This window comes from Leucoraja erinacea, chromosome 10 (genome assembly GCF_028641065.1).
Source record: "Leucoraja erinacea ecotype New England chromosome 10, Leri_hhj_1, whole genome shotgun sequence".
NCBI classification, from domain to species: Eukaryota; Metazoa; Chordata; class Chondrichthyes; order Rajiformes; family Rajidae; genus Leucoraja; species Leucoraja erinaceus.
Genome location: NC_073386.1, coordinates 21341117 through 21366589, shown reverse-complemented (window position 1 = coordinate 21366589; position 25473 = coordinate 21341117). Strand labels below are relative to the sequence as shown.

General features: G+C 41.9%; 1 protein-coding gene across 3 annotated transcripts in view; it reads right to left on the bottom strand.

Annotated features, from left to right (window-relative positions):
• Positions 1–24995, bottom strand: part of LOC129700881 (HORMA domain-containing protein 1-like) — a 30324-nt gene extending 5329 nt beyond the window's left edge. The window contains exons 1-11 of one of the 3 annotated variants that reach the window (XM_055641663.1): positions 24773–24995; positions 19587–19677; positions 14007–14151; positions 12990–13053; positions 10222–10258; positions 9969–9989; positions 7360–7386; positions 6988–7055; positions 5089–5240; positions 2357–2592; positions 2036–2084 (exon numbers count right to left, since the gene is read on the bottom strand). In XM_055641663.1, the coding sequence (XP_055497638.1) occupies positions 2036–2084; positions 2357–2592; positions 5089–5240; positions 6988–7055; positions 7360–7386; positions 9969–9989; positions 10222–10258; positions 12990–13053; positions 14007–14151; positions 19587–19634 (847 nt within the window). In that variant the 5' untranslated portion in view covers positions 19635–19677; positions 24773–24995. Of the gene's footprint in view, positions 1–2035; positions 2085–2356; positions 2593–5088; positions 5241–6987; positions 7056–7359; positions 7387–9968; positions 9990–10221; positions 10259–12989; positions 13054–14006; positions 14152–19586; positions 19678–24078; positions 24219–24772 lie in introns of those variants that run through there. The other 2 variants (XM_055641664.1, XM_055641662.1) reach the window with 2 other exon arrangements.
• Between the last annotated feature and the right edge of the window lie 478 nt (positions 24996–25473).

The following is a 25473-nucleotide window of genomic DNA, read 5'->3' as shown; positions in this document are numbered from 1 at the left end:
TTTTTGTTACTGGGGACTGTCCCATTAACACCACGGGCTGCTAGTTAAAGAACTGTCCCACTGCGATGACCTAATCCGCGAGTTAAGAAGAGTGCCTTCGACTTTCAAGCCAGAGGGCACTCGCCTGGAAAACTTCGAGCTGGATCGACCGTCCGCATTGAAACCGCGAGCTGGATCGACCGACCCCATCACAAAGGCCGGGGCCAGGGAAAGAGGGGGAGCGCTGTCTGATATACACACCTGCAATGAGGAGGAATGACTGCCACAGTACGGTAAGTCCTTTAGAGCGTGGCGTGGAGCGGGGGGTAGAGAGAGGGGGAGAGAAGGGGGGGGGGGGTAAAGGAGTGGAGACACTTTTAAAGAGTATAATAAAGTTTAGCGGGCATTTTACCTGCCGATCGGTTTTCCCTGGTCCTGAAAATTCCAATGTGCCAATCAAAATGCCCGGTCAGTGAAGGAGATTGCCTACGGCTGCCCTCAACTGCCTGTAACTAAATAGCGACCGCACTCCACTGCACTACGAGTAGAAAAAGAACCATGCCGACCTAATTTTACTTGCGGAAAAAATTTCAACATGCTGAAAATTTTTCCGTGGCCTAGCTGAGGCCACGAGTATTCGGGAAGTTCCCTCGAGCATGAAGGAGAGTTCCAGTGACCTCCTAGGACCTCGTGGCGACCATGATGCGAGTTTGAGTCGAGGGCAAACTCGTCTGAACTCGCAGATTAGGTCGCCGCAGTGGGACAGCCTCTTTACACTGCGGAGGCTATTGAAATTTACAGGCAATCCCTTCGATCCGCACTTAACTATTAAACAAAGTAACAAACAACCTTTAGTATTTTTAGCAGTACATTTTGTGTTGTTAAAAATAACTTTCTTTTTGAAAACTACTCGTTGTACTAGGTAATTGGTGCGAATCCCTTAGTTATAGCAAACTACCGGCAATAATGGACACTATTCCCCGCCCATGGCCTGTTACAAAGAGGGTTTACAGTACTATCGTGGACAAAGCAGTCTATGTAACGCTCTGTGTGAAAAAAACATGGAGAGTGGTGAATCTGTGGAATTCTCTGCCACAGAAAGTAGTTGAGGCCAGTTCATTGGCTATATTTAAGAGGGAGTTAGATGTGGCCCTTTTGGCTAAAGGGATCAGGGGGTATGGAGAGAAGGCAGGTACAGGATACGGAGTTGGATGATCAACCATGATCATATTGAATGGTGGTGCAGGCTCGAAGGGCCGAATGGCCTACTCCTGCACCTATTTTCTATGTGTCTATTCTCTTGGGTGAACATGCCCCTTAGCAAGGAAACAAAATAATTGCATTTCAAAATTCCCATAACAGTAGACCACACAGCCAAGGGGTTATCACTATTGAGGGAAAAAGATTCAGAAGCAAATCATCCCCATTTACAACAGGAGGTTCAATGCCATGAGGTATCATTATGGAAAATTACGGTTAGAACAGGTTTTTAGGAACGCAAGACCCACGTAACATCGGGGTCGCCTGTATCAGCAAATTGTACATCATGCGCTATGCATAATAAATTAAGAATGGTTTCACCAAACATGTACTGTATTTCATGTTAAAATTTACGCTTGTTGTTTAAACAAGGATGTGACAACACCTCCGTCACTAGAAGCCCAGCTTTCTTGAAGATACACCAGGATTCAATCTAACTCTCATAAGCATATTTTTTTCATTCTGGAATCCAGTTTGGATATTTATGAAGTAGCTTATCAAATAAATCAGGTTGTTCACTTTCACCTCACGAGGTTGCGCTTTACTCTTGATATATGACAGTATTAGGGGTCTGTTTGACCCCTGCAAGAAAGATGCATTGTCATTGTATTACTTGGCCATAACCATTAGCACTCAAATTTCATTATTTACTACATTCATCAATCACATAGTGGAAATCGTTTCTGCAAAGCTTTGTGTGGAGTAAGGACCTAATTTATATCATTTTGTAACTCAATCAATCTATCACTGTTATCATTCTTCATATATTCATTCAACTTAACAGAAATATTCATACCTGTGGTATTTTGGTGGCCTGGATTGCATGTCTTTACATAATTTATGCCCTATGCCAAATGAAATCAAACTTGATTAACACACTAATTGGAAAATCAATATGATAGCTGGAATACATGGTTGTGAAATTTTGAACACAATCTCCGTAAGCCATTAGAAAGTTACTTTTGATGTTGCATCATAAATATCCCCACGTTTTTACTGCTCAGAATCAACAGTATTTTATGAATTTTTTATCCATGTCACGTTAGTTTCTTATTGAACTTGCTGTTTTAAATATCTAATATTCCAAAAGCAGTTTTAAAAAATAATAGGAACTTACACTTTTGGGAGATTTGACTTCCTCCATTTTCTGTTGTGAAGATTCATTTTCCTTTTGTAACATGTTTTCTTTCTCCAGCTGTTCCATTGTGTCTTTCTCTGTGGTGACCCGTACTTTCATCATATGGAATGGAGTGGGCACATCACCAACTTTAAAATGGACGGGAGTTCCTTCAAACCACAGAGCATCACACTCACCTTTTTTAAACCCTGGTGGCTGATAGTCAGGAGGAGTCACTGTTATTTAAAAATATATGAATCAGGAAAACTGATATGAAGTGGGAATATGTTTTATAAACTGCTTGGACAGTTAATTAAAACAGAAAGAGAATTAGGGCCAATGGGTGTTTCCCTTTAAATCTTCAGGAAAAAGGCTGGAAATTTAGGGGAAAATTGGTAGTATAGAGATCTAAAATAAAACAAAAACTGCGGACAAGCACATAGTAATCAGTAATATCATAAATGCCACAAATTATTATGTTTTAGATGTATACATTGAGAAGAACTGAACCACTGATATGTACTAGATACATTGAAAAGAATGATCACCGATTGTACTCTGGGTTATTTTTAGGGATTGAAGTCCCTATTGGGGTGGCCAAAATAATTAAATACCTAGCATCAATATACAGTATCCATAGTGCCAGAGTACTAAAAGCAGCAATTGAAATTACATGCACACATTCTTTATTCAAAATCACTTTTTGTTGTCAGTCAGCTAATTTTCAAATACACTACTTTTAAAAATCCATGCATCTTTAAAATCATCATGTCATATTTTAAAGGTTTCTATGATGGGCTAGTTTAATTCCATTTATACCCCTTCAAAAATGAAATATTCATGCCCTACAAGCCAGCATAGATCATCTCCAACACGAGACAGTGTGACAAACTACCTTTGGCATTCAAACACATTACCATTACGGAGTTCCTCACCATGATCATCCTGGGTGGAAAAAAACTGCATCCCCAAGACAAGAAACTGGACCATATGAAAACCATGGCTACAATAGCAGATCAGAGCCCGAGTATGTGCATGGTGAGTGGTTCATGTCTGCTGTCCCAAACATTTCCATTATCTACAAACAATATTGGGAATGCGATGGACTACTTTGCATTTGACTGGATGTAAAAGCTCCATCAACATTCTGAAAGCAACACAATCCAAGACAAAGCAGCCACTCAACTGCCATACCACCTAACCATTTACTCAATCATCTACACCCAGTAACTGGAATGGATAGAATCCAATAGCACTCCAAAACCCCAAACATTCACCATGAAAGAAGACATGGGAAGCAAATGCATGCAAAATACCCAGCTGTAAGTTTTCCTCTATCACACTATTTAAGAAATATAAGATTGTCACTGGGTCTAAATCCTGAAACTTCCTGCCTGACTACACTGTGAACTGAAGTAGTTAAAGAAGGCATCTCACTACCATTTCGTCAATAGCAATAAAAGATCAATAGTCATTGCTGGAATCGATGTACATGCCCAATGCTTTAAATAAATGATGCACTTGAAAGAAGCAGGTGTGGAAAGAGATTAGGAACTTTGTGTCATGGTTGCTCTCTTCTATCTTATGGAAGAAGTTACAGGAGCTTGATAGCCCGGGAGTCCAAACTTAAGAACAGCTTCTTTGCATTGCTATCCGATCCCTGAACGGATCACCTCTTTCACATCCAATTCCAGATGTCTGCATATTACTTACTGGTAGTCTACTTCATTCAGCTGGTTTTTATTGCAATTTAATTATTTTTTACACTACTTCAGATTGCTCGATAATTTATTGTATTTATTGTTGTTGTATCTATCGTTATCATGTATACTGTGTACGCAATTAAGTTGATGTAAACAAATAATTTCATTGCACCCGAGCATATTACAATAAATGTATTTGGATCCAATCTAAAATTACTGCATTTTTAACCACATAATTCACCTGCACTTCTTCCAGAGTATTGCATTTGAAATTCACAATTTGGTCTTCCCTACATCTGAGAAACCAAATGCAGATTAGGTGCCTGCTTTACTAAGCATTTGCATTCAGTCAGCAGGAGAGCAATACTGAGCTTCTAGTTATGCCATTTAATTCTTCCCACTCTCATTCTGACTAATTTGTTTTTGCTTTATAATGGTCTTAAGCATCAGCACCTCATCTTCCTTCTGTGTATATTGCAGCCTTCCAGACTTAATATTAAATTCAACAAATTAAGACACAGGAAACAGTAAATGCTGGAACCTCGAGTTAAACAAGTACTGGAGGAACTGTGCGTCAAGCACTATCTGTGGAGGAATGGATGGATGGATGACAGACATTACGATTTGGGCTTCCTCAGAATGACAGGAGTGGGGTTGGAGAAGTTGGAAAAGAGGTGGGGGCGGGACAAAGGTTGGCAAGTGATAGGTGAATACAGATGTTGGGTGGGGGGGCGTTAGTTATCAACAAATTCAGGTTTGTCTGGCATTTGCTGTAGTTATGCTCGAAGTTATCCATTTGTAAATGTTTTTTTATTCACCAATATTATCTGATCTGCTGGTCTATCCTATGGGTTTGTTTGCAAGTGCAGGGGTTGCAAAAATAAAACTCAAAATAATCAAAAATTCTGCAAGCAAAGCATTGTTGTAAGCCTCCATACTAGAACTTAGTTACATACGTATCCAAAGCAGCTAATATATAGGAATATAGAATGGAATAAAACAATTCTGATACCAGTAAACTGCATTTACCTTCATCGTAATAGAAAAGTTTCATTGTCAGAGACACATCATTAGGAAGAATTTCCAGGCTCTGCATCAAGACAAACAGCTTACGGATGAGCAGTACGGAAGCTTTTTTTGTATCTTGAAAGTTTACTTCTGTTCCAATATGCTTGTTTTTGCTGTGTGAATTTAATTACATATGACAAGATTTCTTTGTACCTTTGGTATTTGTTTTAGGTAATTGATATTTTGTGAATTCAAAAATAGCCAGAAGACTTTGCTGCTTATTCCTTACCACGAACTCAAAGATCACCTCCCATCAAGTTACATTGCGCGTTTGGCTTTTCCTGAAAATTCATTTAACCATACAGATCTGGAGTTTTAATTTTTACTTAAATACATTTATAACCTTGTCTTAAAATAATTAATGGGTTTAAAAGCTCACACTTTGGGTGTGAGTAACTCTATTCACAAAAAGCTCAAGTATTAGATGTTACTCTAAGGCCACAAACTCGCTCCATCCTCAAATGTGAACACCTGCAACTCTGTATTCTGGGCTGGTGGCAGTAAAACAAAGGAGTGTAGTTACAGTATGCCACCATTCGACTGGTTGAAAGTTGCATTTTGTTTTGGGCACAGCATTTCAGAGAATATATACCGGGCACAAAATGGATACAGTGCAGATTTATCAGAATGATACCAGAGCTAAAGTTGTGAGGACAAATTGCAGTCAGGGCTCGTCATTTCCTTGAGTATCGATGAAGAGATAATGTAATAGAAGAAACATAGAAACATAGAAATTAGGTGCAGGAGTAGGCCATTCAGCCCTTCGAGCCTGCACCGCCATTCAATATGATCATGGCTGATCATCCAACTCAGTATCCCGTACCTGCCTTCTCTCCATACCACCTGATCCCCTTAGCCACAAGGGTCACATCTAACTCCCTCTTAAATATAGCCAATGAACTGGCCTCAACTACCGTCTGTGGCAGAGAGTTCCAGAGATTCACCACTCTCTGTGTGAAAAAAGTTCTTCTCATCTCGGTTTTAAAGGATTTCCCCCTTATCCTTAAGCTGTGACCCCTTGTCCTGGACTTCCCTAACATCGGGAACAATCTTCCTGCATCTAGCCTGTCCAACCCCTTAAGAATTTTGTACGTTTCTATAAGATCCCCTCTCAATCCCCTAAATTCTAGAGAGTATAAACCAAGTCTATCCAGTCTTTCTTCATAAGACAGTCCTGACATCCCAGGAATCAGTCTGGTGAACCGTCTCTGCACTCCCTCTATGGCAATAATGTCCTTCCTCAGATTTGGAGACCAAAACTCCTGTACGCAATACTCCAGGTGTGGTCTCACCAAGACCCTGTACAACTGCAGTAGAACCTCCCTGCTCCTATACTCAAATCCTTTTGCAATGAAAGCTAACATACCATTTGCTTTCTTTACTGCCTTCTGCACCTGCATGCCTACCTTCAATGACTGGTGTACCATGACACCCAGGTCTCGCTGCATCTCCCCCTTTCCCAATCGACCACCATTTAGATAATAGTCTGCTTTCCCGTTTTTGCCACCAAAATGGATAACCTCACATTTATCCACATTATACTGCATCTGCCAAACATTTGCCCAGTCACCCAGCCTATCCAAGTCACCTTGCAGTCTCCTAGCATCCTCCTCACAGCTAACACTGCCCCCCAGCTTAGTGTCATCCGCAAACTTGGAGATATTGCCTTCAATTCCCTCATCCAGATCATTAATATATATTGTAAATAGCTGGGGTCACAGCACTGAGCCTTGCGGTACCCCACTAGTCACTGCCAGCCATTGTGAAAAGGACCCGTTTACTCCTACTCTTTGCTGGAAGGGTCAAGATGATTCAACAGTGAAAAGAGGTTATTTCCTCTGATAGAGCCTAGTTTATTACCTTAAAATATCCAACTTTGGTCCCGCTGCAGTATACTTGAATTTAAACTGGTAAGACTCAATTATGCTCTGTAGGTAAACATATGAATAAGTATTGGTATAATTAACTTTAATTTATATTCATAGATTAAAAAATTATCTAGACATTTAATATCTTAATAGATAAATATATTTAAATATTAGAACATTTAAAATCACAACATTTAAGAAACATTTGGACAGGTACATGGATAGGATTAAAGGGATATGGGCCAAACACAGGCAGGTGGGATAAGTGTAGATGGAACATGTTGGTTGGAGTAGGCAGGTTGGGCTAAGGGCCTGTTTATATGCTGTATGGCTCTATGAAATTTTACCATGTATAAATACTTACATTTGGATCCTCAGGATCTCTATGAACCTAAAAAAAAAAAATTAAATTTTCAAAATTTCAACATATTTTCATTTAATATGCAAGTTTTTCTTCTATCATCCTATGCGACTTAAATTAATGTGGTTTCTCTTTTTCTCACAATACTTTTCCCTCTCTCCTGAACACATAACTTAAGCCAAGATGAAGATTTTGACAGCACTGCCACACTTTCCACACTATATCCAAATAATCACCCTTTATGGAGGCCACGGTGCTGGGCCAGATACTACTCATAAATGTTGGCAATTGGAATTACCACTGAGAAAGAAATCAAGTTTGTGACTTTGGCACATGTTCTTCCAAGCCTGGAGCTCCCAAGTTTGTTGACTGATTGATTCCAGCTCCATCATTTGTGGTATTGTTGGTAGTGTTGTTTAGACTGTAGAAGGATATTGATTAGCCAGCAACTTGGGCTGAGCAATGGCAAATGGAATTTAATCCTGATAAGAGTGAAGTGATGCATTTTGTGGGATTAAGTAAGGGCAATATATATACCAATGGTAGGGCAATAGGGAATAATGAGAAACAAAGATCCCTGAAATCGGCAGCAGAGGTACAGTGGCTTGCAAAAGTAATCATACCCCTTGAACTTTTCCACATTTTGTCACGTTACAACCACAAACGTAAATGTATTTTATTGGGATTTTATGTGATAGACCAACACAAATTGGCACATAATTGTGAAGTGGAAGGAAAATGATACATGGTTTTCAATTTTTTAAACAAATAAAATACTGAAAAGTGTGGTGTGCAAAAATATTCAGCCCCCTTTACTCTGATACCCCTAAATAAAATCCAGTGCAACCAATTGCCTTCAGAAGTTACCTAATTAGTAAATAGAGTCAACTTGTGTGTAATCTAATCTCAGTATAAATACAGCTGTTCTGTGAAGGCCTCGGAGGTTTGTTAGAGAATATTAGTGAACAAACAGCATCATGAAGCCCAAGGAACACATCAGACAGGTCAGGGATAAAGTTGTAAAAAAGTTTAAAGCAGGGTTAGGTTATAAAAAAATATCCCAAACTTTGAACATCTCACGGAGCACTGTTTAATCCATCATCCGAAAATGGAAAGAGTATGGCACAACTGCAAACCTACCAAGACATGGACATCCACCTAAACTGATAGGCCGGGCAAGGAGAGCATTGATCAGAGAAGCAGCCAAGTGGCCCATGGTAACTCTGGAGGAGCTGCAGAGATCCACAGCTCAGGTGGGAGAATCTGTCCACAGGACAACTATTAGTCGTGCACTCCACAAATCGGGCCTTTATGGAAGAGTGGCAAGAAGAAAGCCATTGTTGAAAAAAAGCCATAAGAAGTCCCATTTGCAGTTTGCCACAAGCCATGCGGGGGACACAGCAAACATGTGGAGGAAGGTGCTCTGGTCAGATGAGACCAAAATTGACGTTTTTGGCCTAAATGCAAAACGCTATGTGTGGCGGAAAACTAACACTGCACATCACCCTGAACACACCATCCCCACTGTGAAACATGGTGGTGGCAGCATCATGCTGTGGGGATGCTTTTCTTCAGCAGGAACAGGGAAGCTGGTCAGTTGATGGGAAGATGGATGGCGCCAAATACAGGGCAATCTTGGAAGAAAACCTGTTACAGTCTGCAAAAGACTTGAGACTGGGGCGAAGGTTCACCTTCCAGCAGGACAACGACCCTAAACATACAGCCAGAGCTACAATGGAATGGTTTAGATCAAAGCACATTCATGTGTTAGAATGGCCCAGTCAAAGTCCAGACCTAAATCCAATTGAGAATCTCTGGCAAGACTTGAAAATTGCTGTTCAGACGCTCTCCATCCAATCTGACTGAGCTTGAGCTATTTTGCAAAGAATGGGCAAAAATTTCAGTCTCTAGATGTGCAAAACTGGTAGAGACATACCCCAAAAGACTTGCAACTGTAATTACAGCGAAAGGTGGTTCTACAAAGTATTGACTCAGGGGGGCTGAATACTTTTGCACGCCACACTTTTCAGTTTTTTATTTGTAAAACAATTTGCAAACCATATATCATTTTCCTTCCACTTCACCATTATGCACCACTTTGTGTTGGTCTATCACATAAAATCCCAATAAAATACATTTACGTCTGTGGTTGTAACTTGACACAATGTGGAAAAGTTCAAGGGGTATGAAAACCTTTGCAAGCCACTGTATATAGAGCAGTGAAGAAAGCATACAGAATGCTTGACTTCATTAGAACTCGGTGCTTTTTGAATAATATCAAGAGATTTTAAGTAATCTAAGAAGGATGATGAGAGCTCTGGTCGCCAACTCAGTTGATACAGATGTATTAATTTTAATAGAATCTACATTTTAAGCAATCTTTTGTCTACAGTAATTAACAATCCTGTACAATTCAAATTATTTCTATTCATACTTCATTTCAAACGTACATTTATTTTTATGTTCATACTTATCTTGAAATGTTTGTATTAAGTACAGGAGTGTAGTATAATTGTATTAAATCCAAGAATATATCATAGAAATCTAATAAATTGTTGGTTTCAAAATCTTACATCCAATAATAAACGTGTAAATTTTTGGAATGTACTTACTCCTAAAATAATTGTTCGTAGCTATTGAGAGAAGAAAGACATGGTTTATATGAACATGTATTTATTGCACAAGGAAATAAAATACACTAAAATTAATTTACAATCTAGAAGTACATACAAAAAATAACTTTTTAACTTTTACTTTTACTCATCAAAATGAAAATGTTCATAATTTTATACAATTAAGAGAACTTGGAATGTATAAAATAGAATATTGGAAGATAATCATCTATTTGACACAAAATTGACTTACAAATCCTTTCTCCAAGGCATCAAAACACCCCATCATCCTGGAAAATAGAACATTTAAATCAGCAAAATGAGTGAGGAATTTAAAAAGATTTGAACTTAGCATATCAATGCTCCACGCAGTATAGAAAGTTTCTGCCTAGTTGTTTCAATAAATAGATTTTACCTTGTTTAAAAATAAATATTTTTTCACTTAAATGTCCTAAAATACTCTTTGAGCTCAGGATGATTGTGTTGTACTCCTGAACTGTGTTGAGATCAGTCACAAAATGGGAATTCAGGTTCCCAAACTGGTTTCCAACTTCCACGTTACAATATGCAGATTTTAAAGAAAGAGATGGGGTGAAATATAAGGATGACACTAGTGGAATTACTTTGTGTTGAAATTACCACACAAAATAACTACATTTACATCTATAAACATGGTGCACCTATGATGCATGTAACTATCCTCTCTCACTGCATTTTACTGGAGATATTGCACTGGCTTTATTGGAAGAAGTTAATGAAGTAAAATGATATTAGTGTGGGGAAGACTGATATGTTAGGGCACTTTGATGTCAAGATGGTGGTAGCATTAAGGTGGATAAATCCACAGGGCTTGTTGGGATCTACCCCAGGTTAATGAGAGGCATGAGTGCAGATTGTAGGGGCCTTGACAACAATCTTTGTATCTTCGCTAATCACAGGCAAGGTCCAGAGAACTGGAGAGTAACCAATGCTTTTCCTTTGTTTGAGGAGGGAAGTAAGTTTCACGTCAGTGGTAGGGAAGATATTGGAGAGGACTATTTGGGATGGGATTTACTTGCATTTGGAAGAGCATGGGCTACTTAGGATTAATTATCATGGCTTTGGCCGATTGTCTTAAAAGCTTGGCTGGGTTTTTTTTTTTTTAAAGGCGACTTTAAAAAAAAAGTTTAACGGTAAATAGGACAGTGGATGTTATAATGAAGAGTTGATGGACGCAAATGTAGATGGGTCGGTTAGGTGGTTTGAATAGAATAGAATAACGTTTATTGTCATTTGAACCTAAGTTCAAACAAAATTTACGTTTCTGCGGTCATACAAACAAGAAAAAACCCAAGACACACAATTTACATAAACATCCATCACAGTGAATCTCCAACACCTCCTCACTGTGTTGGAAGGCAAAGTCTTGTCTCTCCCCTGTTCTTTATTCTTCTGCCAATGTTAAAGCCCCCGGCGGACGATGGTAAGTCCTGCGGCCGTTAAGGCCGCGCCGTGTGATGCAAGGCCCTGCTCCAGTTCATTTTTAACCCCGCGATTCGGGTGGGAGAAGTTGCCATTGCAGGAGCTCTGAAAAGCGGTCTCCCACCAGGGACCTGCGAGCTCCTGATGTTACCGTTCACAGGCCTGCAGCTGGAGCCTCCGAAGTCGGGTATCAACCGCGCGTCACCACAGCTCTCCATGCTCCGAAGATGGTGAATCCGCAGGCTCTGCGACTGGAGCCCCAGGTCGATTCCGGTTGGAGGCCGCTCCAAGGTGCTAGGCCCCAACGACAACGGAGACCCGACAGGGAAAGGTCGGGTCCCCGTACAGGGAAGAGATTTAAAAGTTTCCCCCACATATACACAGCTAGAAATAATATATAAACTACAACCAAAACATGCACTTATCAGGACAAAAAGAAAAAAAAGACAGACTGCAGAGGCCGCTGCCGCGAGGCACCACCACTTAGGGCTGTTAAAACATACAGAGGGATATAGATCATCTACGGAAACAACAGATGGCATTTAATCCGACCAAGCGTGAGGTGCTGCATTTGGGGAGTTGCATGTAAGGGGAAAGTATACATTTAATGGCGAGGCCATTGACAACACTGATGTACAAAAGGATCTTGGAGTCAATGTCCATTGCTCTCTGAAATTGGCAACACAAGTGGACAGTGGTAAAGGAGGCATATGGTATGCTTGCCTTCCTTGGTTGGTGATTTGAATACAAGAGTCAGGAGGTCATATACCAGCTTTATAGCACATTACAGTATTTCGAGTATGATGTGCAATTGTGGTTGCCCCATTACAGGAAGGATGTGGAGGCTTTGGAGTCTGCAGAGGATGTTACCAGGATTAGAGAGTATTAGGTACATGAAGAGGATGGACAAACTTGGATTGTTTTCTCTGGAGCATCGGAGGTTGAGAGGAGACTTGATAAAAGTATATAGAATCATGAGGTATAAATAGTGTAGACAGTTAGAACCTTTTTCCCACAGCAGAAATGTCAAGGATGAGAGGGCATAACTTTAGGGTGAGTTGGGCAAATTTAAAGAAGATGCATGGGGCAAGATTTAAAGGAGACACGTGGGGCAAGATTTAAAGGAGATATGTGGGGCAAATTTTTGTTTACACAGTGGATAAAGGGTGCCTAGAATACAGCGCAAGGGGAGATGGTAGAGGCAGATGTGATTGTGACATTTAAAATACTTTTAGATGGATTTGCGAGGATAAGGATTACATGCTGGCAGAGGACATTGGTTTAACAACATCATGTTTGGTACATGTTTTATGAGCAAATCCACTTTTTTTGCTGTTACCATTTGCTACGAGTTCATTCAAATGCCACATCTGCTTCCATCCACTTACCTAAACTCTATGGATGATAGTGTTGTTACTAGAAGGTTCACCTGATTTTATTCAAAATTACCAAAATATGTTTGTTTTTCTTGCCACAACCATTCTATTGCCTGTGGAAATGTAATTTAATTATGTATTTTATTGTTAAATTCCGTGCAAAGAAGATAAAAGTCATACTTACCATTTTACTACTTTGCTTGCTCCAGGAAACCGACTGTCTTCACGCAATATTTTTACACACATGCCTTGGAAATGATGGTGACATTCATCAATATTTCACTACTTTAAAACTCGTGCTCATAATATATTATGAAACAGGAAAAAGTCAGCCATTGAAATCATCTCAGAATCCAACTGCACAAATTGTTCAAATTCACATTTATACCAGCCAATTTCTTACACTATCAACATAATTTCTAACTCTAGAAATTGTTTTACTACCTGCCAACGACATTAAAACTGCATTGTTAGGCACATAAGGATCAATGTTTTCAGCTCATAGTCAGTATCAGCATGGTATGTTCCATTGCAAGATCACAGTTGAACAGCTGATCAAAGGAAAAGATGATATGGTCCAGTCTAAATTGGTCTGCCCTTGATCTACAAATGATGCTGTAATCTGAGTTGAAATCTATTTGAATGAAAGTTGTATTGTTGTAACGTGGATTCACTAGAAAATAAATAACAAGATCTTGTTCCACTCAGTGGCGAAACACAAGGTTTTCATTGCAATGCATCTACAGTATTTGGGAAAAAGGTAGAGAAAAATTGGAAACATATTTATTTAAATGGCTTATGGAAAAATGTCACAACTATTATAAATCAAGGAGGACAACTCAAGTAAGTTAATGGTAAATTACACTGATCCTTATGAAATAGCAAGAAAAAGATTCATTGGCAACTTTGTAGAACTTGACCAATTAAACAAATAAAAAACACTTTTAACAAGGTCTATTAAACTAAATTACTTTACAGTGCTCCACATTGGGTTAAGAAATAAATCTCTGGCCTTATAGTAAGTGTGTAACTTCTTTTCAATTTTAATTTCTACTTTAACTTCATGTTTTTTAGGACATCACTTTCATTATATATAAATATTAGTTTAGTTATTTGGAATAAAATAAAGCCATGATTGTACATGTCTGTCAAGACTTTCCTGAGATAACTGAACTACATGTCAAACCAAAAATATGTTTACCTTCTAAGTATCGTGTTCTATAGGCGTCTTCTGGAAATATCCCACGCAGGTATGTGATGCAAGATACTCCTACAGCCATCATTCTTTTTATAAATACAAGGGATTGGTGTTGTGTTGTTACATCGTTAGGAAATATTGCATTCCACTGGCAGTTCAAGAAAAACATTAGGAAAATAAAGTGAACCATTTGAAAATCACGTCAAGATGAGAAAATCCTCACAAACGTCTATTTCTCAACCGAATAAATTAGGCATTCCATTTTTAGCTCTATATTTACAGTAATGCAGTATGTATATATTTATAGACATAAGAATTGACTGCCTGAAAATTGGACGAAAATTGATTTCTATCATTCATTTTTCCCTTCAAAATACCTAAAAACTCCAAAGGATTGGTTGGGGAAAAAATAGGATGCCTCTTCATCAATGCAACCCCAGATTGTTGAAAACATTTTGAGGATTCCCACAACATTCCTCCTACATTCATTGCCACAATGCACACTAATATTCACTTGCAGAAAACAGATGTTTATACCTTTCTGAAAGACATATAAACCCAAGCAAGCATGGATCTAATAGCAATAGAGTTGGTCTTGGCATCACGTTCAGCATAGACACTGTGGATTGAAGGGCCTATTTTTGAGCTGTACTGTTCTACATCCTGACCCCATCAAGAAAGTGATGTGTCGTCTGAGCATGTCCAATATCTCTGGTATGGCAATAAGGAGAAAACAGCCATGTTTACGTCGAAGTCAATGGCAATTATAGATAATTAATCACAAATATTAGGACAAAACAGGTTACACAGGTGACAACGATAACCAAATGTTTATGCAGTTGCTGTCAATTTCACAATAGTGAAAATGCACACCATCCAAATGAACCTTGCTGTTGATATTTTGATCATATGCAATTTCTTTGCAACACCACTTACATTTTCTTACTTCATAACTGCACAACACCCAAATAGCCAATAGGTTCTCACAGATAATCTAATTAAACTAATATGTGCACATTATCCAATATCAAGAATACATACTTAATTCTATGCTAATGCTCAGTGCATCTTTAGTTTTTAGTTTTAGAGATACAGCCAAGATGTGGAAACAGGCCCTTTGGCCCACGCAGACCAACGATCCCTGCACACTAACACTATCCTACACCCAATTATACCAAGCCAATTAACCTACAAATCTGTACGTCTTTAGAGTGTGGGAGGAAACCAGAGATCCAGGAGAAAATCCATGCAGGTCACGGGGAAAATGTACAAACTCTGTACAGACATCATCTGTGACACATTTCACAGCTACAAAGATGATCATGGCTACACCTAATCTCAAGTGACTTCATATATAATCAAAGCATTTCTTCGGTCTGATTCAATGGGAAAAGTAGTTTTCCAGGATAGCAAAATGCTGGAATTTGAAATTATAAATGGCATAAAGATGAGAAACACTCTTGTTATACTAAGACGGTGAAGAGTTATCTTTTATTTTCTCAGCATCAAGGATGATTTGTTTCCATTTCAGTAGTCTGGGTTCTTAAGTGATTAAACGCAACAGCGGTAAGACAGAATTCCTCCTCATAGGCTCCAAAGCCACTCAGCAAAATCAATAACCCCACTCTCACCATCGACGGCACCACCATCTCCCCATCTCCCCAGGCCCGCATCCCTGGCGTGATCTTTGATTCCACCCTCTCCCTTGAGCCTCACATCCGCCATGTCATTAAAACCTCCTTCTTTCATCTCCGCAACATCGCCAAACTCAGACCCTCTCTCACACCTCCCGCTGCTGAAAGACTCATCCATGCCTTCATCTCCTCCCGACTGGACTACTGCAACTCACTTCTCCTTGGCATCAGCTCCACCTACATCAACCGACTCCAACTGGTCCAGAACGCAGCCACCTGACTATCACCCACACCAAATCCTGGCATCACATCACTCCAGTCCTCAAACAACTTCACTGGCTTCCCATCTCCCACCGGATCAACTACAAAGTCCTGATCCTCACCTACAAAGCCCTCCACCATCTGCCCCCCCCCATATCTCACTGACCTCCTCTCCCCCTACCAACCCTCAAGGTCCCTCAGATCCACATCAGCCGGTTTCCTCTCCATCCACAAGTCCAACCTCCGCAGTTTTGGGGACAGAGCCTTCTCCAGGGCAGCTCCCAGGCTCTGGAACTCCCTCCCCCAACTGATCCGCAATTCCGTGTCCCTCACCGTCTTCCAGTCCCGCCTCAAGACCCATCTCTTCACCTCTGCCTATCCTTAGCCCCACGTCCCCTTCCCTTTTCATCTGTGCATTAATTGCCTCATATTGTGTTTTGTATTGAATTCTGTCTTTACTTTGTGTACTAGTCATGTCTCTACTATTTATTTCATTCCCCTTACATGTTTTTCCTCTACCTGCTAAATTTTTGTAAGGTGTCCTTGAGACTCTTGAAAGGCGCCCATAAATAAAATTTATTATTATTATTATTATTATTAATGTGGCTATTCTTCCATTGATGGAGCAGGAAGTACTCGATGAGGAAGACGGATTATTACATTTTTTATTTGTGTGTTCCTTCCAATGTTTACAGTTGATTTCTGTGTGCGTCTGATGCATTATTAATACAATACAAAATGTTCCATCTCTGCTTTAAGCAATCATAGGCTAGGGATTCCCAGGATTATGAGAGGATGTTGCATAATTTCAGTGATGTTTTGAGCAGATCCTTGAATCATTTCCCATGCTTGCTTAATAATTCCTTTCTGTGATGGAGCTCCAAATGGAATGCCTGTTTCATGATTCTGATGTGGAGCATGCAACTGATGTGGTTTGCCCAATCAAGCCACTTAAATGTGCCACAGATGGATTTTCTTCAAGGAGAGGACATTGATACATATACACAACATTGATAAATACACAACCAAATGTGGGTTCCTCTGCCACAAGTTACATACTATCCTGATGTTGAAAAATTTTACCATTCCATTATCATCCCTGTCTAAATTCTGGAACTCCCTATCCAACAGCACTGTGAGAGTGCATTTACCAGAAAGACTACAATGGTTCAAAAAGGTGGCTCATCAAAACTTTCTCAAGGGCAATAAAAGATGAGTAATGAATGCTGGTCTTGCCACGGATGTCCACATCCTTGAAATAATTAAATACAATACTTGATTTCCTTGATTTATGAAAGGGACATGTCCTGGAAAATAATTTGTTTAGTGACATTTTATAAATCAGAAAACTGGGTGAAATGCATTTTGGGCATTCCTTTGAAATGAGAACAGCACATTATACATTATGGTGGAAAATAGCTTTGTAAACAGAAGATATGTACCGCGAAGAACAAGAAGTAAAAAGAAAAACCATATGTTAAATGTTTGTAAATACGGGAATTACTGTAAATAAAAACTGCATTTTGGCAACACTGTACATATTGTGGAAGATTGGTAAATTTACACAAAGTTGATGATGAACATACAACTGCACCTCTCACAGATCTTGTGCTACTCATAAGACACATTGTTATCCTGCAATGACAAAAATCTATATAATTAAAAGCCTCAAGTTGACCACTTCCTGTCGGCGCTGTATATTGATTTTAGAAAAAAACGCTACTATATATCGCTATGATTTTTGGCCGTCTTACTCACAGTCCTCCTCAGCTGAGCAGGCCCCGAGGATTTTTCCCATTGATTAAAAATAAAAAAGTTATGAGTGTTTAAAAAACCGTGAGATCCTCTCGCCTGTCAATCTCCGCAATGAAGCTAACGCCCCTTCCGGGGGTGGGGGGAGGGGGAAACAGGAATATAAAACCCCGGATACCTGGACATGATTCAGTCACTCTGCAAGATCGCGAGGGAGAGGCTACGAATCTCATTCTAAGCTGTGAATCAACTGAACTGTGAGTCTGCAATGTACTTGCAATAAATGATTTGTTAGCCCTTAATGAAAATGCAATGAGCTGTTTGGCTTGACCTGCCATGTGCTTGAAACTGCAATGGCAATGGAAATTAAAATGCAATGAGCTGTTTGGCTTGGCCTGCCCAGTGCTTGAAACTGCAATGAGCTGTTTCGCTTGGCCTGCCCATGAAACTGTAATGGCAATGGAATGAAAATGCAATGAGCTGTTTGGCTTGGCTTGCCCTGCGCTTGAAACTGCAATGGCTTGCCCTGCGCTTTGTCTCACCGAGGTTTATCTTAAGCTGAATAATCCAACCACATTTTTGTTTGGAAGTGGAAAGAAATAATAGAAATTGCCTTCATTGCAATGTGTAAGAAGAGTTGAGATACTGTATTATAATTTTGCTGCACGTCATTGTGGTATATATCATGTCTTGATTGGTGAATATGTTTAGTTTGTGACTTTATCTGAAGCAGAAATAATGTGAATGCTTCATTGAGCATAATTCCGATTGGTAACTACGCACTTCGTCCGAGCAAATTATCGCACGCGTCATGCAAGCTGTCTTAAATGACCATCTAAACTGTCATTTGGCAACCTAAACAGCTGCCCGGCTGGAAACATAGAAAAAAAAGTTGTGAGAGCCCTGTAACAGGAATAGATCAATCACTTTAACACAAAATGGGGAGCCTTTTTATGTTGGAATGCCGCATTAAGTTAGCTGTAATCTAATAAAGCCGCAACCAAGAAACTTCAATTAGAAATACTTCAAAATATACATTATTTTGTTAAAATAGCCCTCATGACTTACTAATGTTTTAATTGTGGCCGTCAGTCGGGGAGGATTATTTCATTGAATCTTCTTTTACTCTTTGGTATTTTAAATACGTTCATTTTAAGATTAAAATAAAAAACTAATAAAAGACGAACAAAAACATATTAATAAAAATTAAAGGATTTGTTCTACAAAATTTGGATTCATTCAAAAGGCTGCACTTAATGGCCTGCAAGGCCGCAGGTTCCCCACCCCTGTCCTAAACCTTCAGTCCTTACACACAAAGTCATACAGCATCAAATGGTGATGGGAGTCCCACATCAGAGAAACAGGCACCCTATCATCAAGAAAAGCAAACAGACATGCTTAACATAGATACCAGAGGATGCATTATAACTCTCCAGAATGAAAATATTAAAGCCTGGCGGTAGTTCGTACCAAACCTGGAAGACATAGTACAAAATTAAAACACAAAGGGATTGGACAATTGAACATTTTTTGTCCTTTTGTTTTCTTTCCTCCAATTTAAGAAAGATATGATGCAAGTGGCTAATATAATATTGGACGTGTACCCCTTTAAGAACCATAGCATATGACCAGTTACTCTATATGCAACTACAAATATTTTAAAGCAAGGTTAGGTAGAAAAATTTGCCCGTATGGGAGTCAACACAGTAGTACTGCTTTTTATTTCTCTGAAGTTCTACTGCTCATAAATTATTTTTTAGTTGAATTAGTTTTTTATCTTAGAGAGAAACTGAGGTTCAAGCAAAATGGCAATCACAATAACAGAGCTCTTAATCCACATTATTTAACAATTTATTTTCAACATCTAACATCCTGTTGTAGATTGTAGAGAAACTTTGTTGCAAAATCTATTCTTCAACTGAATGAAAATATTTACCCCAGATTTTTGCTTTTCAGAGACTCGCATTTGTTGTGCGGTTGCCATAGAAACAGGAAGGCTTTTTTGGTATTTCTAATGAATTGTAACCCTGTAGCAGAAAGATATATGATAGATTCAAAGTCAGAAATTAAAATAAGTAAGAAACATTGTTCTTTTTCGTCAATAGTAAATTCAGTATGAACAAAGCAAACGTACCTGCATTATTTATACTCCTGTACTACAACATTTTACTATTCACAATACAAAAAAGGATTAACATAGAAATTACTACATAAAAATAGGAATTTGGGCCAACCAAAACACATATTGATCAGGTTATGCAGAATCTGTGAAAAGAGAAAACATTTTTTTCCCCCCAATTGGTTTTTACTTCAGCATTTTGCCTTTCGTTCCACAATTGTTTATTATCAGCTCTAATCCTACATGTATTCTATTTGTTATATCCCTTTTCCGTCACCTAATAAAATTGCTTATTCTTAAATGGTGATATAGACCTTGCTTCAGCAATTCATTCTGCAAATGTTAGGCTATAACATCATCACATAGTAACAAAGAATTTATTGATGTCTTAATTACTGCATTCTGAATTAAATGTTTCCCTATTTTTGATAAAAATATTACTTAGTTTTAAAGTATACACAATGTTTGTGTAAAATATCTAATTTTAAATAGTGAGAAATGTTTGGTAGTACAATTATTCCAAATTGTAGTGAACAACCTTGTTGGCAACTCTGGTCCCCCATCTATCTCAGTGATCTTTTCCCTTCCTCTCATTTTCTTATGCTGCCCCATTTTGTGTGTGGTTTAACATGTCGGGTTCTCCCCTGCTTTATTATCCATACGTACTCTTAAGGTTTTTATTATCTTTTCAGTATACTTTATCTTTCACCTTTCGTGCTTCTTTTAAAAAATTCTGCCCTTGGAGGCTTCACCTTGTTTCCTGTTGTTATATGTGTATTATTTCTTTATACTCTTGTTCACTTGCACTCCATGTGACCACGTGTTTCCTTCCACATCCCAAAGACATGCAGTTTGTGGGTTTATCGGCATCTGTAAAATTGCCCCTAATATGGACGAATGTGAAAGTAGGATAACACAGTGTGAACAGGTGATCAGTGTGGACTCGATGGCCTGAAGGGCCTGTTTCCCTGCTGAATCTCCAAACGTAGCCGTGCAGACCAGTGCTTGGAACTCTGAGCAGCGAGCGACTGCTCTTTATTAACCACAAGACCAAGTGCAGACCCGTTGGGTCTTCTCCCCCAACGCAAGATTCCACCACTCATCCGTTCCCCCAATGCAAGCAGTTCCCCCAACGCAATACTCCACCACTCGCATAGCCCCCAACTGCACAGGCGCGGCTCATTTCTCCCCATCTCTTCTTCACCCTCCCTCTTCAATCCCTAGAGAGGGGGGGGGGGGGGGGGGGGGAGAGAGAGGGGGGGTGGAGGGGGAGGAATGGTAGAGAGAGGGAGGGATGGTAGAGAGGGAGGGAGGGTAGAGTGGGGGGGAGGGGGGAGAGGGGGGGGGGAGAGAGGGGGGGATAGAGAGGGGGGGGGATGGTAGAGAGGGGGGGGAGGGGGGGGAGGGGGGGGGGGGGGTGGGGGGGGGGGGGGGGGGGGGGGGGGGGGAGGGGGGGGGGGGGGGGGAGGGGGGGGGGGGGGGGGGGGGGGGGGGGGGGGGGGGGGGGGGGGGGGGGAGGGAGGGGGGAGGGGGGGGGGGGAGGGGGGGGGGGGAGGGGGAGGGGAGATGGGGGGGGGGGGGAGAGGGGGGGGGGGGGGGATAGGGGGGGGGGGGGGGGAGGGGGGGAGGGGGGGGGAGGGGGGGAGGGGGGGAGAGGGGGGGGGGGGGGAGGGGGGAGAGGGGGGGGAGGGGAGAGGGGGGGAGAGGAGGGGGGGGGAGTGGGGGATAGATAGGGAGGGGGGGGAGAGGGGGGGAGGGGGTAGAGAGGGGGGGAGGGAGGGAGGTAGAGAGGGCGGGGGGGGGTAGAGGAGGGGGTGGGAGTAAGGGGTAGATACGGAGGGAGGGTGGGAGAGGGATAGAGGGGAGGGGATAGAGGGGGGGGGGGGGATAGAGGGGGGGGAGAGGATAGGGGAGGGATAGAGAAGAGGGAGGGGGGATAGAGAGAGGGGGAGGGGATAGAGAGAGGGGGAGGGATAGAGAGAGGGGGGGGGGGAGGGGGGGGGGTAGAGGGAGGGGGGGGGGGAGGGAGGGGAGGGAGAAGAGGGAGGGAGAGAGAGAGAGGTAGAGAGTGGGAGGTGATAGAGAGATAGGGGTAGACACAGGGGGGGGTAGAGAGGGGGGGGGGGGGGGGGGGGGAGAGAGGGGGAGTAAGGGTAGATCTCCCTCTGGGAGATAGGGCCCCATCTCCCCCATCTCCCTCCTCCCTCCCCCTCCTCCCCCCCCCCCCCCCCCCCTCCTATCCCCCACCCCACTCCCTTTGCCATCTCCCTGCTCATTTCCCTCATCCTCCTCCCTTCCATTCCCTGCCCCGGGACCTACCCAGGTCATAGAGCAGTGCCAGTGCCTGGAACTCAGCCTGGTTCTCGTACTCGGCCTGGCCCTGGCTGTAGACTCCAGCCGTCAGCTCGGCCGCCGCCTGGGCTATAGTGCAGGCTACGATTTCATCTACGGGTTCGTCCCGGTCACTGCCCCATCCCAAGCCCCGGGCTCAGCCCTCACTCCAGCTCTTCCATCCCCGTCGGGCGTCGGCATCTACCACCACAGCGAGCGCTGGAGTGCCCCTCCCTCCCGGAGTGTCCTGTTCTGCCTTGCGAGTGCATTGTGACTTCATTCGGGGTTTTTTTCCAAAATGGGTGAGTCTTCAGGCTGTTTTTAAAACTTTAAACAATTTAAAGTTCAGAAATATAGGTGGGAATACGACGGGAAGATGGTTATCGCCTCAATGGGAAAAATGTGAGTAAAATGTGTGAAGGCTGTGGCCTAGCGTTTGGAAGAAACCAGATTGTGCCCAGATGACACACACATATACATACAAACAAACAAGAGAAGGGTTTTAGTAATATAGATTATCCCAATTATTATTAAAACCAACCGTGCCACTCCCACACCCGTCCGGTCATTCTCTCTGTCACCATTAAATCCTGTCTTTTATTTTCAGTCTATTGCTTGTTTTCTCGGACCATTGATCTTTCATTCTATACCCTTCAGTATGTACTGCCAAATTCACTTTCATACTCTTATTTCATGCTCTTCGAATATTATTTTTCTCTTTCTATTTACATATTTAACCTATTTCATATTTTCCGGCTTTTCTCTCATATTCAAGTCACTTATTTCTATAGCCCATTTAAACAACTCTCGTTGGCCACAGTGCTTTACATTGGTGGAGGTACTAACGTTATACAACATTGGTTCATAGATTAAGTACATACATATAGCCCTCCCTCAGAGGATGTCAAGAAAGGCTTGAGAGTAAAGACTACTAAAGTCTCAACTTAAAGTAGTCGATGGAGGAGGCAGTTCCGAAGAGAAGAGGGCTGCTGTTCCTCAGTCTAGGAGCTGCAATAGCAAAGGCACGGTCGCCCCTGAGCTAATGCCTAGAACGCGGGATGTTCAGTAACCCCAAGTCGGCCGATCTGAGGGACCTGGAGGTGGGTAAGCAGACTTTTGATGTAGGTGTGGCAAGCCCGTTAAGGGCTTTGTAGACATAAAGGAGGATCTTGAAATATATTCGGAACCGCACAGGGAGCCAGTGGAGAGGCCAGAATCGGGATGATGTGGTCCCTTTTTCGGCTGCCCGTCAGGAGTCTCGCTGCGGCGTTTTGGACCAGTTGCAGGCAGGACAGGGAAGATTGGCTGATGCCAGTGTAGAGGGAGTTGCCGTAATCTAGGCGGGAGGAGATAAACGTGTGGATATTTTCGAGGTCATCAAACTGGAGGAATTGTTTTATTTTAGCTATCGTCCAAAGCTGGAAGAAGCTAGCTTTTCAGACATTCTCAGACTGTATGGAGCCTGTCCCTTCCAAGTACTGTTTAATTTGTATTCTTACTCTATGTTAGGAAAACGATGGATTTCAATCAAAGATCTGCAACATCTGGTCATGCATAGTAGTGGTGGACAAGTAAATGGCAAAGATTTCACAAAGGTCCAGAACTTAATGAAATAACAACCATGGAATTTACTGTCAAAGGTGAAATTCACCGGAGATATGACAAGTCCTGTTTGACTAATTACTATCTACACCCTGTGTGGTAGGTCCATCTCCTACACGATTGCCCTCGCGGTCTAATACCGACTCTCTTAAGTGGACTGCCCCTCTCTATCTGTTCGTTCACCCGTCCTCACCTCACCTTCCCGCCCCACGCTCCCCCATTTACTCCCGCGCGTCCGCCTCACGCTCCCCTCATTTACTCCCAAGCTCCCCCTCCTCCAGCTCCCCTCATTTACTCCTACATCCCATATCCGCCTCACGCTCCCCCCATTTACTCCTACACCCATGTCCGCCTCACGCTCCCCTCGTTCCCTCACCTACTCCCATCGCGCGATGCCCGCCTCGAGCCTTCACCTGCTCCCGCGCGACCGCACCCGCCTCGATCCTCCCGCATCTGCTCTCACGCCCGCCTCGAGCGCTCCTTCGCCAGTTCCCGCGCCTTTTTCACTCAACGTCTGGCTCGAGCACCTTCGCGCGCTCTCCCTCCCCAGTGCGCGCGCCCACCCCACCCGCGGTTGTTTCCTCGCAGAAACACTTCGTGCAAGTGGTGATTGCGGACACTGGACATATATGCTGGAGTAACTCACCGGATCAGGCAGCACGTGCACATCAGTGGAGAGAATGGACAGACGACGTCTCGGGGGTCAGCTTCAGATTGACGATGGATCCCGTCCCGAAACGTCGTCTGTCCAGTCTCTCCCCAGATGCGCCCGACGCGTTGAGTTATTTCAGCGCTTAATGTTTCACTGATCATCTCAGCCGCTGCTTTCAACGGCTTCTCAATTTACTTTATATCACGTGTACCGAAGTACAGTGAAAAGTTTTTGTTGCGTACTATCTAGTTAGCAATCGAGCCTTTTACAGTTTAGATACATGATCTGTGAAACGTTTCCAGTATTGGCGAATCCATCAACTCCTCTAAAACACTGAAAATAACGGTGGAAAAAATACTAGCTATTTTAAAATAAAAACAGAAATTGCTGGAAAAAACTCAGTATATCAATACAATACCTGTAGGATTAGAAACAGAGCTGGTCATTTTGGTTTCGAAACCTATCACATTAAAATCCGTTTGATGAATGGTCCTACACACGAAACATTAACTTTGGTTCTCTTTCCACCGGTGCCGCCTCACATTTCTGTAAATTTACACTAGACACAAATTGCTGTAGAAACTCAGCGGGACATTCAGCATTTAGTTTTTAAGAGGGAACTGCAGATGCTGGAGAATCGAAGGTTACACAGAAAAGCTGGAGAAACTCAGCGGGTGCAGCAGCATCTATGGAGCGAAGGAAATAGGCGACGTTTCGGGCCGAAACCCTTCTGGTTTCGGGACATTCAGCATCTCTGGAGAGAACAAGAAGGAATGGGCGGCATTTCAGATCGAACCCCACATTCAGTCTATCCTATTCTCCAGAGGTGCTGCCTGACCCACTGAATTATTCCGCAATTTTGTGTTTATTTGCTGCAAATTAATTCCCGCCCCACGTTTCGAACTACAATTCCCGACGTGCCGCGTAATCCGCACATGCGCAGAGCCATCTCCCACAATGCACCTCGGCCTACACACACTGTTCTGCGGAAAGCGCAGTCGGAAAATTAAAGGGAAAAAAACTCAGCTCGTTTTTGGGGTGAGTACTAGGAACACGTGTTTTGCATCAATAATTGGAGAACGTCCTCTTCGTAATTATGTATTGTTCGTATTCATTACT